The 14,671-nt window shown below is 24.9% G+C and overlaps 7 protein-coding genes across 7 annotated transcripts; 3 read left to right on the plus strand and 4 right to left on the minus strand.

Moving 5' to 3' along the window:
- Positions 1–238: 238 nt before the first annotated feature.
- SRAE_2000412800 (Protein lethal(2)essential for life) lies at positions 239–628 on the plus strand (the record flags this gene model as incomplete). Its single annotated transcript, XM_024642960.1, has 2 exons — positions 239–457; positions 500–628. The coding sequence occupies 2 exons, from the start codon at positions 239–241 to the stop codon at positions 626–628; spliced, it is 348 nt and encodes a 115-aa protein (XP_024508679.1).
- Positions 629–659: 31 nt separating this feature from the next.
- On the minus strand, positions 660–2,478 carry SRAE_2000412900 (Acyl-CoA synthetase family member 2, mitochondrial; the record flags this gene model as incomplete). Its single annotated transcript, XM_024642961.1, has 3 exons — positions 660–1,645; positions 1,694–2,388; positions 2,426–2,478. 3 exons carry the CDS (start codon positions 2,476–2,478, stop codon positions 660–662), a joined length of 1,734 nt encoding a protein of 577 aa, XP_024508680.1.
- Positions 2,479–3,728: 1,250 nt separating this feature from the next.
- SRAE_2000413000 (Transcription factor E2F/dimerisation partner (TDP) domain and Winged helix-turn-helix DNA-binding domain-containing protein) lies at positions 3,729–5,224 on the minus strand (the record flags this gene model as incomplete). Its single annotated transcript, XM_024642962.1, has 3 exons — positions 3,729–4,461; positions 4,509–5,038; positions 5,087–5,224. The coding sequence occupies 3 exons, from the start codon at positions 5,222–5,224 to the stop codon at positions 3,729–3,731; spliced, it is 1,401 nt and encodes a 466-aa protein (XP_024508681.1).
- A 479-nt stretch (positions 5,225–5,703) lies between these two features.
- On the minus strand, positions 5,704–6,356 carry SRAE_2000413100 (Zinc finger, RING/FYVE/PHD-type domain-containing protein; the record flags this gene model as incomplete). The annotated part of the gene is made up of 2 exons (XM_024642964.1): positions 5,704–6,044; positions 6,125–6,356. The coding sequence occupies 2 exons, from the start codon at positions 6,354–6,356 to the stop codon at positions 5,704–5,706; spliced, it is 573 nt and encodes a 190-aa protein (XP_024508682.1).
- A 381-nt stretch (positions 6,357–6,737) lies between these two features.
- On the plus strand, positions 6,738–7,839 carry SRAE_2000413200 (Dual specificity mitogen-activated protein kinase kinase 6; the record flags this gene model as incomplete). The annotated part of the gene is made up of 2 exons (XM_024642965.1): positions 6,738–6,744; positions 6,821–7,839. 2 exons carry the CDS (start codon positions 6,738–6,740, stop codon positions 7,837–7,839), a joined length of 1,026 nt encoding a protein of 341 aa, XP_024508683.1.
- Positions 7,840–7,999: 160 nt separating this feature from the next.
- SRAE_2000413300 (Elongation factor G, mitochondrial) lies at positions 8,000–10,337 on the minus strand (the record flags this gene model as incomplete). Its single annotated transcript, XM_024642966.1, has 3 exons — positions 8,000–8,663; positions 8,707–9,946; positions 9,995–10,337. The coding sequence occupies 3 exons, from the start codon at positions 10,335–10,337 to the stop codon at positions 8,000–8,002; spliced, it is 2,247 nt and encodes a 748-aa protein (XP_024508684.1).
- A 1,579-nt stretch (positions 10,338–11,916) lies between these two features.
- SRAE_2000413400 (60S ribosomal protein L15) lies at positions 11,917–12,570 on the plus strand (the record flags this gene model as incomplete). Its single annotated transcript, XM_024642967.1, has 2 exons — positions 11,917–12,207; positions 12,265–12,570. 2 exons carry the CDS (start codon positions 11,917–11,919, stop codon positions 12,568–12,570), a joined length of 597 nt encoding a protein of 198 aa, XP_024508685.1.
- Positions 12,571–14,671: the final 2,101 nt, after the last annotated feature.

Consider the following 14,671-nt stretch of genomic DNA (forward strand, 5'->3'; position numbering starts at 1 on the left):
TAATTATTATTAACACCTGTTATGCTTAGGCTTAACATGTAAACAAATATGTTATTTATAAAAAAAATACCAATAATCTATGTAAATTAAAACAAATTTAAGCAGCTAATATTAATATAATCTCAATATTATAATGGTTTTATCTATTGGTAGATAGTAGTAAAATTGTATAAATATATACAATTTGGTTATATCATTTTATTATGTTAATTATTTCTCTACATTATCAGACAAAAAAATGAATTCAAATTCATTGGAGGAAAAAATAAATGATGGAGAAGAAAATAATATGTATGACTTTGGCAATTGTGTTGATCAAATAACTAATGATAATCAAAAATTTGTAATTAAAGTTAATATATCACATTTTACTCCTGATGAAATAAGTGTTAATATAATTGATGATTCAATTGTCATTGAAGGCTCTCACAAGGAAAAAAATGACGATTATGGAACTGTAAGTTTATATTACTATATATATTTTTTAAAATATTTTAAGATTCAACGTCATTTTATTAGGAAATATTCTCTTCCTAATAATATTGATACAATGTCATTCACCACTACTTTTCAAAATGGGATTTTGAGTATTAGTGGCAAAAAAAAATTGTTAAATAGTATTGGATAAATATAATTTTTTATTTGATTTAAATAAAATTTTATAAAACTTTTGGAACATCTTCTAAATTCAATTCTTTTATACTTATTTCTTCAATTTTATACTTTTGAATTTTACCTGAATTGGTTCTTGGAAATTCATGTTTTTTTTTAAATAATATGTATTTTGGAATTTTAAAATGTGTTATTTTATTTTTACAAAAATTAATAACATCTTCTTGAGTAATAATTCCTTTAAAATCTTCTTTTAAGCAAATCCAAGCGCAAACATCTTCACCTAATCGAGCATTTGGTACACCAACAATTTGAACATCTTGAATACCTGGAATTTTCATTAACAATTGTTCAATTTCTGTTGGATATATATTTTCACCACCTCTTATAATCATATCTTTAGATCGTCCAGTAATTACAATACTACCATCCTTATTCATATATCCTAAATCACCTGTTTTAAACCATCTATCTTTTTTCAATTCTTTTCTAGTCTTTTCTTCATCATTATAGTATTCTTTCATTATTGAATATCCTCTAAAACATAATTCTCCAACTACACCATGTGAAACAATTTGATCTTCTTTATTAGTAACACTACATTCTAAATGAGGTAATATATATCCAGTTTTTTTAATATTTTCATATGGATTGTCATCAATATTTGATGTTAAAGCTAATGCTGATAATTCTGTCATTCCATAACCAATACAAAATTTTTTTAAATTAAATTTTTTAATTAAATCATTACACAATTTTTCTGTACATGGAGCACCACCTACAAAAATACATTTTAAACATTGTAAATCATAATCTTTAAAATTTTTATGATTCATTATATCAATGAACATTGTTGGAGTACCCAAAATATATTGAGGCCTAAATTTGTCTATCGTTTGTAAACATTTTTCAGCATTAAATATTGGTGAAGGTATATTTATAGTGTTGCAAGTAATTAATCCAGCCAATGTGGAACAAACTGATCCAATGCAATGAAATAAAGGGGCTGGAGAACAAATTGAAATTTTTGATTCTTGAAATTTAAATTTAATTGACTGAATATAAGCATTATTTACCATACCATGATGTGTTAATGATACAGCTTTTGGTAATCCTGTTGTCCCAGAAGTATATTGTATATTAAAAATATCGTCAATTTTTACTTTTCCATTATTTTTTAATAATATTTCTTCTTCCTCTTTACCACCCAAATCACATATATCTTGAAACTTCCATGAACCTCTTAAATTTTCATTCTTGTTATCAAATACAATAACATGTTTTAGTAATGGAAATTCTTTTGACTTTATCCCACTAGAACCTTCCGGTAATCTATCTATTTCAGGTACAAGTTTGCATAAAATTTCATAATATTTTGTGGATAAAAATTCTTTTGGACATACAATAGTTTTAATGCCAACTTTTTTTAAAGCATAACATAACTCGTCTTGACGATAACCAGGATTAATATTTACCAATATCATACCATTTAATGCTGTAGCATAACTAGTTACCAACCATTCATAATAATTTGGTGACCATATAGCAACTTTTTCACCTGGTTTCATACCTAGTTTTATCAAACCACTTCCAAATTTTACACAATCATTATAAAAATCGTTATAATTCCTGGAAATATTTTGCTCCATCATATTAATAAAAATATGATCAGGAGCTTTATTTTTAGCCATAATCAACCTATCACCAATAGTGTGAGGAAGTAACTTAATATTACTCTCACCATGAGTATAACTTCTTTCTTCTGGTAAGACAAAACTAAAAATAAAATTTAAGTAAATATTATATATTTTACCTTACAAATCTTTTGCAGATTTTAAAGTTAGTTCTAATTGATAAAAATCTCATTTTATAATAAATGAATTTGAAAATAAAAATGTTTGTTTAAAATAAAGTTAAAGTTAGTTTAATTTTTTATTTATATATAAAAATTGATATAAAAAAGATTTAATTGAAAATGATGATCCAACCTTCTTTTATATAAAACCTTTTATTTGCAATGATTTAAGTGTTTTTACAAAAATAGTTTTACAAAAAAAAAAATGATTTATCATTATATATTTGTCAAGTTTTAAATAAGATAAGGTTTCTACCTGATTATTATTATAACTAACTTTCTCATATAGAAAGCAATAAACTTAAAAAAAATGGATGATTGATTGCTTGTATTACTAATAATTTATATCCTGAAATTTATAAAAACATATAAAATTTAGTACTATTCATATTGTAGAATCATCAATAAATAAGAAAATTTTTTTAAAGTAATTTAATATTATTTCTTCACGGTATAATGATAATTGAATAGTAGAATTACTAAGTTAGATTGATGACTTTTATTATCACGTAGTTATCATATTTAAAAAAAATGTTTATATTGAGTTTAATGTTGAAAGTTTACATCACAATATAAATTAAAAAATGAAAGTACTTACTGTAATAACTTTTTATAGCTTTATGAATTCTTACTTAATTTTGTGTCCTTGTATTTATTTATAATTTACACCAAGAATATTTCTCTTTTCCAGTTTATTTATAAATTAAAAATCAAAATGATTATTGTTGTAGTAAAATATCTTTATATAAAATTTTACCCAAATGTATTTACAAAGTAAACTACAAAAATTATGTAGTCATTTTCATTTGTTTTTTTTTCAACGAAAAAACATAAAATTTGCATATATTTATTACTTTTAAACTAAATCATTTGTTATTACAATGAAATTATTCAAATATAAAACAAAATTAGTCTTCACCATTCCAAAGACCAACTAGAAATTTAGAATTAATTTAAAACTATAAATCAGTAAAACAAAAAAAATACCCTAAATTCAATCACTTGAATATTACTCGAAAAAATGTTACAACATAAGAACCATAAAATTAAAGAATTTTCAAATTCAAATAATGTTTCATCACTTAGTAAAGAAAAACAGATCTATCTTTTTTTTTCTTTTCTTTTGTTCATTTCATTTTTCGTTACAGGAACAAACAATAGAAGGCGCGTGGTGTAAATCAGTACTATTAATGGTTATATAATAAAATTAAAAATATTTCTACCACTTTTCTTAAGTTATAATAAAGAAATTTTAATAAATTTAAAAATCATTTGAAAAAACATTAAATAATGTTCCTGCGTCCCTGGCATTTTCTGGATACCTTTCTTGTTCCTCTAGTGGATCTATATGTACAAAGAAATTATTTTGCTTATTTATTATATTATTTTCATTTGCCAAATTATGGTTACTGTATGGTTGATGCAAAAATAACTCATCACTAAAATCATTTTGGAAGTTACTTTCTTTTAAAGGTGATAAATACTGAGCGAAATCCATTGGTTGAAAAGGGTTCGAAGTTAATAACGTATCTGTATCCAGACCACTAAGCGAATCATCTTGAGCAAATGTTGAATTACCTGGCGAAAGAAAATGATTGAAATCTTGTGAAGTACTTGATTGTTGTGAATTACTAATATGCCCTTCAAATGAAGCTTGAAACGGTGAATTGCTACTAAGTATATAAGGAGATGATGCTGATATTTTACCCGACGATGTCAATGTTGAACCTTGAGATTCTAGGTTAATATTCTTATTTTTGTTACATAGTCCATCATCTAATAATAAACCATGTTTAACTATATTTGTATTATTTGGTAACATTACTGCATCAATAGGATATCCATCATCATTACGTACCGTTAATTCGAACTTTCCAAATACTACAGGATCTCCAACAAGTAGTGTTGAATGTGTCTGTCTTGGTGCTTTAAATATTATTGCTGTTGAATCTGATATCGAAGAACTTTTGTGTAAATCTTGTGCCCTTGTATATCTTAAAAAAAAACTAAATAAAAAATAATTTAAAAATAAAATACTTACAAGTATCTTAACGAAAGTGGATCATGTTGTAGGATTTTCAAATACGATTGAAGTGAATCAATAGTTTCATCCATTTCACGCTCAAAAGCTTCAAGTTTTTTTATCTGACCTTTTAATTTATTTTCTTCCATCTCATATGCATCATTATCACTTTTATTTTTCCATCGAATACTATTTTTTCCAGTTTTTTCTATCATATCTATGCCTTCAAGAACATTTGTTATATCATATAATCTTCTTTTTTGTACACCAAGCTGTTCTGCAGCCTCATTTAAATTTAATACATCATTACCTGATCTTGAATTTCGTAGTTCTAAAAACTTTTGCGTTAGTCTTAACAATGAATTATCCACACGTGCATTGCCGCATGGTGGAGCTATTTTAATCTTTGATGGTTCAATGTTTGAACTTTGAAAATTTGTATCATTATTTCTAAGATTTACACTTTCTTCTAAATACCTTGATTGTGGAATAGTCCTTTTAACTTCTCCTGACTCACTTTCTATATACTCTACTTTAGGAATAATAGTCTAAAATGATAATATTAATAGAAAAAAAAATTAATTATCAGAACAAACCTTAAGTATATTACGATCCACTTTTCTTGGTGATGGTTGTGTAACTGCTAAATATTTAGCCGTCCTATTAGGGCTATCTGAGGCTTGCCTTTTTATGGAACCAACCATAGTTGTCATTGTCCTAGGGGGAATATCCATTTCTGATATAATTTTTTAATAATTTTTCACCCTCTCAAAATCGAGACAAAAAGCGCTAAAAATTGTTGGAGTAACGCGGGTCAAAATCGTTTTGAGACCACTTCCAATTGAGAGCTGGCTTGTATTGAAATGGAAATGTTTATCAATTAGGTGTTTGTGCCATTATATTTAATTAATTTATGTCAAACATTATTTTAGTAAATTATATATGTTTGTTTTTACTTTTATTATACTTGCTAAAGGGATTTTATAGCATCATATTTCGATTTTAATGTCTTGAAGTGCTATTATCATATATGCTTTCTTTTACTTTATAAGTTAGTTTGATTTATATAAAATTTGGCATATTTTTATTAAAATTATAGCATGAGAAAAATTTTATGGCAACAATTTATTTATTGAAATTTAATTACTTATAATTTTAAAATATTAAAAATATAATGATAACAATATTATTTTATATTGTAGGCGATATATCTCTACGCAAAATAACAAAATTCTTCACATTTTTTATTCCATTTAGCTCGACAAAGAAAACATCTATAGTGATTGTCATTACTAATAAATAAATTCCTCAATCCATCATTATTACAATCTTCAACATTTGAAACTTTTCCCCATTTTTTAACACAATTTTTGCATCCCAAAAATTGTAAACAGTGCAAACAACCTACTGGATTTTTTGCTTCCTCCGTACATATTAAACAGGTATTTGATGGTAGATCACAAAGATTTAAAACAATTTTTGTATCAATTGCATTTTTAGATGACTTTTTTGTCCTATCAGTTACATGACTAGCAACTTTTAAATAATCATATACTAAAAAAATATATTTATCATATTTTATATATTATAAATATGATTTAAAAATAATGTACAAAAAAATTAGTTATTCTTACATTGTGGTCCGTGTTTTTTAAAAGAATCATCTTTGCATGTTTCTAATGCAACTCTTTGTGCATATAATTCATCATTTTTAAGTCTTTCTTCCTCTTCAAGCCTTTCAGCTTCTTCAACAATTCTAATTAATTCATCTGGTGTTGGTTCGTTGTGTATAATTTGTTTTATATTATTTTTTCTGTTATAAAATATTTTCTTATTCCTATTTTGTTTATCCAAAGCTGAATCCATTAACTTTAAACAGAAAAAAGTAAAATTTCCCTTTGTACTATACTTATATACAGGGTTCCTTAGTAAATAATGTATATCGATGAGACTATAGAATCTAATAAAATAATACTAATAATTGATGATACCAGGAGCGTGGAGAAAGATAAGGAGAGAAAAGATATGACGTACCTTGTTATAATATGTCTAGGCCGCAACTTTTTTTATACTAATCTATATATATATCATTCCTTTACATTTAGTCTCATTCTATTAATATACATACACACTACCACCATAATATATCTTTAAATTACATATCACATTTGTGGAAAGAGAGACAAGTTTGTGTTTTCCCACTGGAAACTGGGTTTAAAATTACTAATTTTTATTGTATACAAAAGTATGCCAAGTAAGTTTGAAAAATGAAGTAAATTATTATTAAATTTTTTTTTTAAATTTATTATTTAATTGTTATTTTTTTTTAGCAAAACCCAAGAAAAATCCAGGAAAAATTCAGATTATTGAAAAAGTGGTTCCATCACAAACATTTGATTTAGATGAAAAATGTAAAGTTAAATTTGATGGTATACATGAAATTGAAGTAACAGTAAATGATTTAGAAAAAATTGGCGATTTAGGAAGAGGAGCTTATGGAGTTGTTGAGAAAATGAGGCATAGCAAAACGGGTAAAGTAATTGCTGTTAAAAGGATTCATTTAACATGTAGTGATATAAGTCAAAAACAAACAGTTGTTGAATTAGATGCATTAATGAAAAGTGATCGTTGCCCACAAATGGTTCAATTTTATGGTGCAATGTTTAGAGAAGGTGATGTATGGATATGTATGGAAGTTATGGACATTAGTTTAGATAAATTTTATAAAGCTTGTGTTGATCATTCTATAATAATGGAGGAAGATTTTATAGCCCGAACTGCATGGTCTATTATTAATGGATTACATTTTATGAAAGAACAAATGGAATTAATGCATAGAGATGTCAAACCTTCCAATATATTATTAGATAAAAAAGGAAATGTTAAAATATGTGACTTTGGTATATCAGGTCATTTAACTGAATCTGTTGCCAAGACTACTCAGGCTGGTTGTCAACCATATATGTCCCCAGAACGAATAGAAGACGGGGAATGTAAAACTGCCTATGATGTTCGTGCCGATGTATGGTCTTTCGGGATAACTATTGTAGAGATATGTAATGGAGCACATCCTTATAGCAAATGGAAAACTCCGTTTCAACAATTACAACAAGTCGTTCAAGAACCTGCACCGAAAGTTTATGAAAAACTTGGTTATTCAAAAGAATTACATGATTTTGTCTCTAAGTGTTTAACAAAGAATCATAAAGAGAGACCTAAATATGATGCACTTTTAAAACACCCTTTTGTTGAAAAAGGAAAAAACACAACATTTGATATGGGGAAATTTGTTTGTATGGTACTCGATAAAATTAAAGAGCAGGAAATTAAGTTCAGGAAAATAATTTGACTAAGAGTAATGTTGATAACAATGACTTTTTTTTTATTATAGATAGCAACAGCTACTAACTTACAACTAACCTCAATAAATAAAAATATAACAACACATCTATATAAAAAAAAATTGTGTAGAAATTTGTGTATTTCTATTTTTTTTTCTAAAAAGTAGTCTAACGACGTTTTTTCTTTCCTTTGTCAGCATTTACATCAATCAATCCATTAGCAACTTTCCATTGATGAATAATGTTTTCCTGTCCTTCAACTGATGTTGGAGCATATCTTGAATATTCCATGGTGAATTCTCCTTTACCTTCTGTAAGAGATCTTAATTGTGAAGTATAACCAAACATATCATTTAATGGTGCTTCACAAGTGATTGTTGTATATCCTTCAGTAGTATCTGTATTTGTAATAAGAGCATTTCTTTGTGTTAATGATGTTACAACACTTCCTTGGAAATCGATTGGTGTAACAACATCAACTTTCATAATTGGTTCTAAAATCATCCATTGTGCTTTTTCATATGCTTCACGCATCATGTTCATCATTGTATTAATCATAGCAATATCAGTTGAATCAACAGCATGTGTTTTACCATCTGTAATAATAACATTTATACCAGCAACTTTATTCTTAATCAAAGGTCCTTCTTGAATTATTTGGTCCAAACCTCTTTTTAATGATGGGAACAATGATTTAGGAATTCCATTTCCAAAAGTATGATCTGAAAACTCGACAACAGTATTCTTCTCTGGAGGTAATTGTTCAATAACACCCTCAATTTCACCGAATTGTCCTTGTCCTCCAGTTTGTTTTTTATGACGGAAGAAAAATCTAAAATATATTTTATTACAAAAATATGTAAAAAATGACTTACTTATATGGTGAAGCAATACATTCACGATATGCAACTGTAGGTTTACCTAGTTCAACTGGGCAATTAAATTCATTTTTCATTCTTTGTGCATAAATTTCAAGATGTAATTCACCCATACCACTTACAACAGTTTCTCTATGTTCAGCATTATATTCTTTCTTAAATGTTGGATCTTCTTTAGTAAATCTATTAAGAGCTTTAATAAAATTATCTCCATCTTTTCTATTAATAGGTTTGATAGACATGGAAATAACTGGTTCAGGAATGTGCATATTTTCACAATGAATATTTAGTTTTTCATCACTACAAAAAGTTTCACCGGAAGAACAGTCAACACCAAATATAGCACATATATCTCCAGCATAGGTTGTTTCTATATCTTCCATATCATTAGCATGCATTCTAACTAATCTTTGTACTCGAACTTTTCTTCCATCTCTTGTTGCATATATAACATCACCTTTTGAAAGTTGACCTTGGTATACACGGAAATATGTCAATTGTCCATGTTTACCTGCTTCAAGTTTAAAAGCTAATCCAACAAATGGATTTTCTTTGCTTTTTGTGGCACTTCTAATAGGATTTAATATGATTTTTTCTTCTTCACCTTTATCGTTAACAATATTAGCTTTGTTAACAACTTCAGATGGATTTGGAAGATATTTAACAACTGCATCTATCATTGTTTGTACACCTTTATTTTTTAAAGCTGTTCCCATAAGTACAGGAACAAATGCTCTAGATATAGTATTTTTTCTTATAGCATTATGAATTTCATCTTCAGTTGGATTGATATCATTCAAAAATTGTTCACATATCTTTTCGTCACAATTAGCCAAATGTTCAATCATTTCTGCTCTCAAATCTTTTGCTTGAGCTCTATATTCTTGTGGTATATCATCTCTTCTTACAATTAAACCATCTTCACCTTCATAATAAATAGCTTCTTGGGTAATGAGATCAACAACTCCTTTGAAATTTGATTCTAATCCCATTGGCATTTGAATAAAAGCAGCATTGTGATTTAATTTACCTCTTAAACCATTTAATGCTTTCCATGGTGTAGCACCAGTACGATCTAATTTATTAACAAAAGTTAAAAAAGGAACATTATATCTAGCTAATTGTCTGTTAACTGTAAATGTTTGTGATTGTACACCACCAACACCACACAATACTAATACTGCTCCATCTAACACACGTAGTGCTCTTTCAACTTCAACGGTAAAATCAACGTGTCCTAAATATTAAACATAATAATAAAAAAAATTCAAAAAAAAAAAAATACCCGGAGTATCAATAATATTAATATTTGTTCCTTTCCAATCAACATAAGTAGCAGCAGATTGAATTGTGATTCCTCTCTGTTTTTCAAGTTCCATAAAATCCATTGTAGCTCCAACATCATCTTTTCCTTTAACCTCGTGCATAGAATCTATCCTACCCGCATAAAATAAAATTCGTTCTGTGACTGTTGTCTTTCCAGAGTCAATATGAGCTGAAATACCAATATTTCTAATTTTTTCATTTGGACGTATAACTTTAAATGACTCTGCCCCAGAAGAATAATTTCTACATGTTTTAGAAAAGTTTTTTATTAGATTTCGAAAAGTTAGTGGAACACACTTCATACTTCAAAGGACGAGAGAAAATAATTTTAAGAAAAAATATTATTCCAAAAAATTAAATATTCTCGTCACAAGAATAAACTGGATTTTTTTTGTGACATACTAAATTAATTATTAAAAAATGTAAATTAAAATATTTGATATAAATTAATAATTTAAGGTAGCTTTGTTAATTATTTAATATGTTTAATAAATAAATTGATAAATAATTTTTCACCAAGAACTATATTATTATTTTTTATTTAATTGCGAATAGTTTTTAATGTGTCCTATGTTATAGTTTTAAATAATTTACTAGTAACTAATAATTAATAATTTTCTGAATTAAATGTTGATAACATCATGAATAAATTTAAGATTCAATAATAATAATTTAATATTCTGAATATAATATTAATATTCATTTCAATGAATGTTGTTCTTGTGTTTTTTTTTTAAAAATATGTCGTATCTTTAAAATTATAGTAATTACTTTTTTTAGGCATTTAACATGAATTTTATTTTTAATCCATTCAAAATGAATAAATTAAAAAATAGAAATTAGTTAAGTAATAATTTTAGATTCAAACTTTTTTTTTTTGAAAATAAAAAAAATTTCTCAATTAATTTTAAAAACGAAGTAGTTTAATCATTAAAAATTTGTTATTTTGAAATGTATAAAAATTTTTTGAATGTTTATTATAGTGTAGCATTTAATTAAAAAAGAATGAAATTAGTTAATTAACTTTTTATTAGACAATTTTTATATTTTTAATGAGTGTTCATTAACTTAATATTAACTTTATTTTATGTATTTTAAATTTTTACATTAAAACTAAAAAAACATTTAGATAGTAAGTATTATAATAAAACAAAATTTTTAAAACATATTATTGGAAAAAAATGATAACTTATAGGTTTTGTTAAATTATATATAAAATAAAAATAAGTATTAATTTTACATCCCTATTTCATCATACTGATATTTTATATTGGATTCATTTTAAGCAGTATTATAAACTTGATGTATTCTTTTAATAAATTACTAATTAAAAATAAATAGTTTCAATATTTTAAATGTGTGAAGTCATTTTTTTTCACAAACAAAAAATCAATTTGTACATTATTAGAGGAAATTAAATTTATTATAACTTCCTGTTTATGTTTTGATTTAACTTATTTATAAATTTAATTTTGTTATAAAATCTTTCTGAAATAAGCAAAAAAAATTAAATATTGTTATTTCTAATAGGGTAGCAAAACTTTTAAAATTTAATTAACAAATGTGGTAAAATGTAAGACTGTCTGACTCCTCAAACGACTTTTGAATGAAACAAAAACGTTATACCAATAAATTACCCCAAATATTAGAATATTTTTTTTTAAATGATAAAATTACTTCTATTCCTTTTGTATTAATAAAGGTTTCTAAGAACTTTTGTTTACATTGTTACTTTATTTTTTATTATTATTAAAAAATGATCCCATTTGTTATTTTTTTTTACATTATATTTCTTAAATTTGTGGACACGTTTTTTTTTTAAAATAATTATTATTATCATTATAAATATTATTTTTAGTAAACATGGGCGCTTACAAGTATATGCAAGAAATCTGGCGTAAGAAGCAATCTGACGTTATGCGTTACCTCCAACGTATTCGCCAATGGCAATTCCGTCAATTGACTACCGTTCATCGTGTCTCACGCCCAACACGTCCAGAACGTGCTCATCGTTTAGGTTACAAAGCCAAACAAGGATTTGTCATCTATCGTGTATGTATCCGTAGAGGAGGAAGAAAACGTCAAGTTACCAAGGGACAAACTTATGGTAAACCAAGAACTCACGGAGTTAACGAACTTAAATACGTTAGAAATCTTCAATCTATTGCCGAGGTAAGTATATAATATTCTATTTTCATCGTTCTGACACGCGTTGATTTATTTTAATAGGAGCGTGTTGGACGTAAATGTGGATCTCTTCGTGTTCTTAACTCATATTGGGTTGGACAAGATTCCACCTTCAAATTCTTCGAGGTTATTCTCGTAGATCCCTTCCATAAAGCTATTCGTCGTGACACAGAAATACAATGGATCTGTAAAGCAGTTCAAAAACACAGAGAACTTCGTGGACTTACATCAGCTGGAAAGAAATCTCGTGGACTTGGAAAAGGAGTTGGCTTCTGCAAGACTATTGGTGGATCACGCAGAAAGAACTGGAAGAGAAGAAATACTTTCGTTGCTCGCAGAAAACGATAAGTATTTTAGAATTAATTGGTTGGTTGATTTGTTTGATTATCTTATCGCCGTTGTTATGTTAAAAATAAATGTGTTATTTTTGAGAATTATTTTAAAAAAAATACTTTTAGTTTTTATACAAATTTAAAATTATATTATTTGATTGGCATAAGAAATAACATTAAAAAGTGTTTTTTTTTTAAATTAGTAAAGTATATGCTTTTAAAGAGGATGTTAGTTAATTAAAACATCACAAATATTTACTTTTAATATTATCACAAGTAGACAAAGCTTGTTTTTTTTTTTCAAGAAAGATTATCTAATATATCATTTTATCAGGAATAGATTTACTTAAAATTTATTTCCTATTATTTTTTGAATAAAAAAGTATATATTATATAAAATACTATAGATGAATAAAAGATGATTTGAAAAAGAAAAAAAGTAGTTAAAAACGTATACTTGGACATAAATTGCTAATGATGATTTATATTCTAAAAATATAAAAAAAAAAGTTTGTAAGAGAAAGTTTATTTAAATTTGAGAAAGATGGAAATTAATCTTTTCTATATCTCTAAATAAAAATCAAATATTTGTGTTAAAAATGTATGTTATGAAAAATGATATAAATTATTAGTTATCAAATGTGTTAAACATAAAACTTTATCTTTCCTGAAGGTAAATAATGTTTTCATAATATTATTTTACTTTGATTCTATCTGAGAATTTTTATATAATATTTAATTAAATTATTTTTATATTCCTACCACAAGTAAAAATTAAATATTTTAATGATATTTTATTTACTTTATAAAATGTTATTTAATAGTAATATTATAGCATTTTTTTAAATTTTAATTTTAAAAACTATATTATAGAAATTTTTCATATGTATAAATGAAACAAATTTTTTTTTGTTGTTAAATTATAATAATGAATTATATAGATTTTCTTACTAAAAAGAATTTGTATTTTTAATCGAACAAAAAACTATTGTTTGTAATAAGATTCTAAAAAGCATTGTTGTAATTTAAAATTTTTAGAAAGATTGAAATTTAATATGTTTTTTTTAAAATTTAATTAAACTGTTTATAATTTGATTCGGAATGTTTTCCTTCTACTGATAATTATATGAAGAAATTAAAGAAACCTTTTTTGAAAGAAATTATTTTAGTTGTTTAAAAAATTATTTCTATACAATAGAGATATTTTAAGTATTATTTAAATATTTTACAAAATAAAGATTTTTTTTTAATAAATAAATATATTGTTATTTAAAATTTATTCAATTATATTAATCATTGCAGATTAATGATATAATATAAATTTATTTGTTATTTAATTATATTGTTAAAAAACATTTTTACTATTTTATTTAACACTTAAACCTATTAATTTAATGTGAAAAAAATACGAATTTTTATATTTCATTTATTATTATCTTAATTAATAGTTTAGAATAAAAATTAACATTTCTAGGATTGGTGTGATAATATTATAGAAGTATTTAGTTATAAAATTTAATTTTCAAATTTCTCTTTATATTACCACAAGCAAATAAAATTGTTCTTTTTAATTTATTTTCATTTTTGTCATTAACATCTGTTAATAAGTATATATAATTAACAAATAAATCTTACCACTAAAAATTATAGGATCTTTTGGCATTTACTTTTAAGAAAAAATATATATTTATATTGTTAATCTCTTCAAATATTTCTTTTAAATACTTTAAAAAAAATTATATATATTTATATGAAATATTTAATTTAACAATTCATTTATATAAAAAAAAAAATTTTATTTTTAAAAGAAATTTTTTTCTTTTTATTATTGTAAGTATGTGACAGAAACAATTATCTTTAAGTAATTGCTGTTTTACACTTTCCTGGAAATGCGTATTAAACAACAATTTTATTTTTTTTTTATAAAATACTAACACTGAATAGGGGCACCAATTTTGATGCTGATATATTATGTCCTTAAAATATATATTTGCGTGCAAAAATAGAAATATCTCCACAACTAACAACAAAAGATTTTGTTAATAGAGATGATAACTAAATTTGAAATTTATATAATATAGTTTCACAATATGTATTTTTAAATTTTTAAATAAAAA

The sequence above is a fragment of the Strongyloides ratti genome (assembly GCF_001040885.1).
Source record: "Strongyloides ratti genome assembly S_ratti_ED321, chromosome : 2".
NCBI lineage: Eukaryota > Metazoa > Nematoda > Chromadorea > Rhabditida > Strongyloididae > Strongyloides > Strongyloides ratti.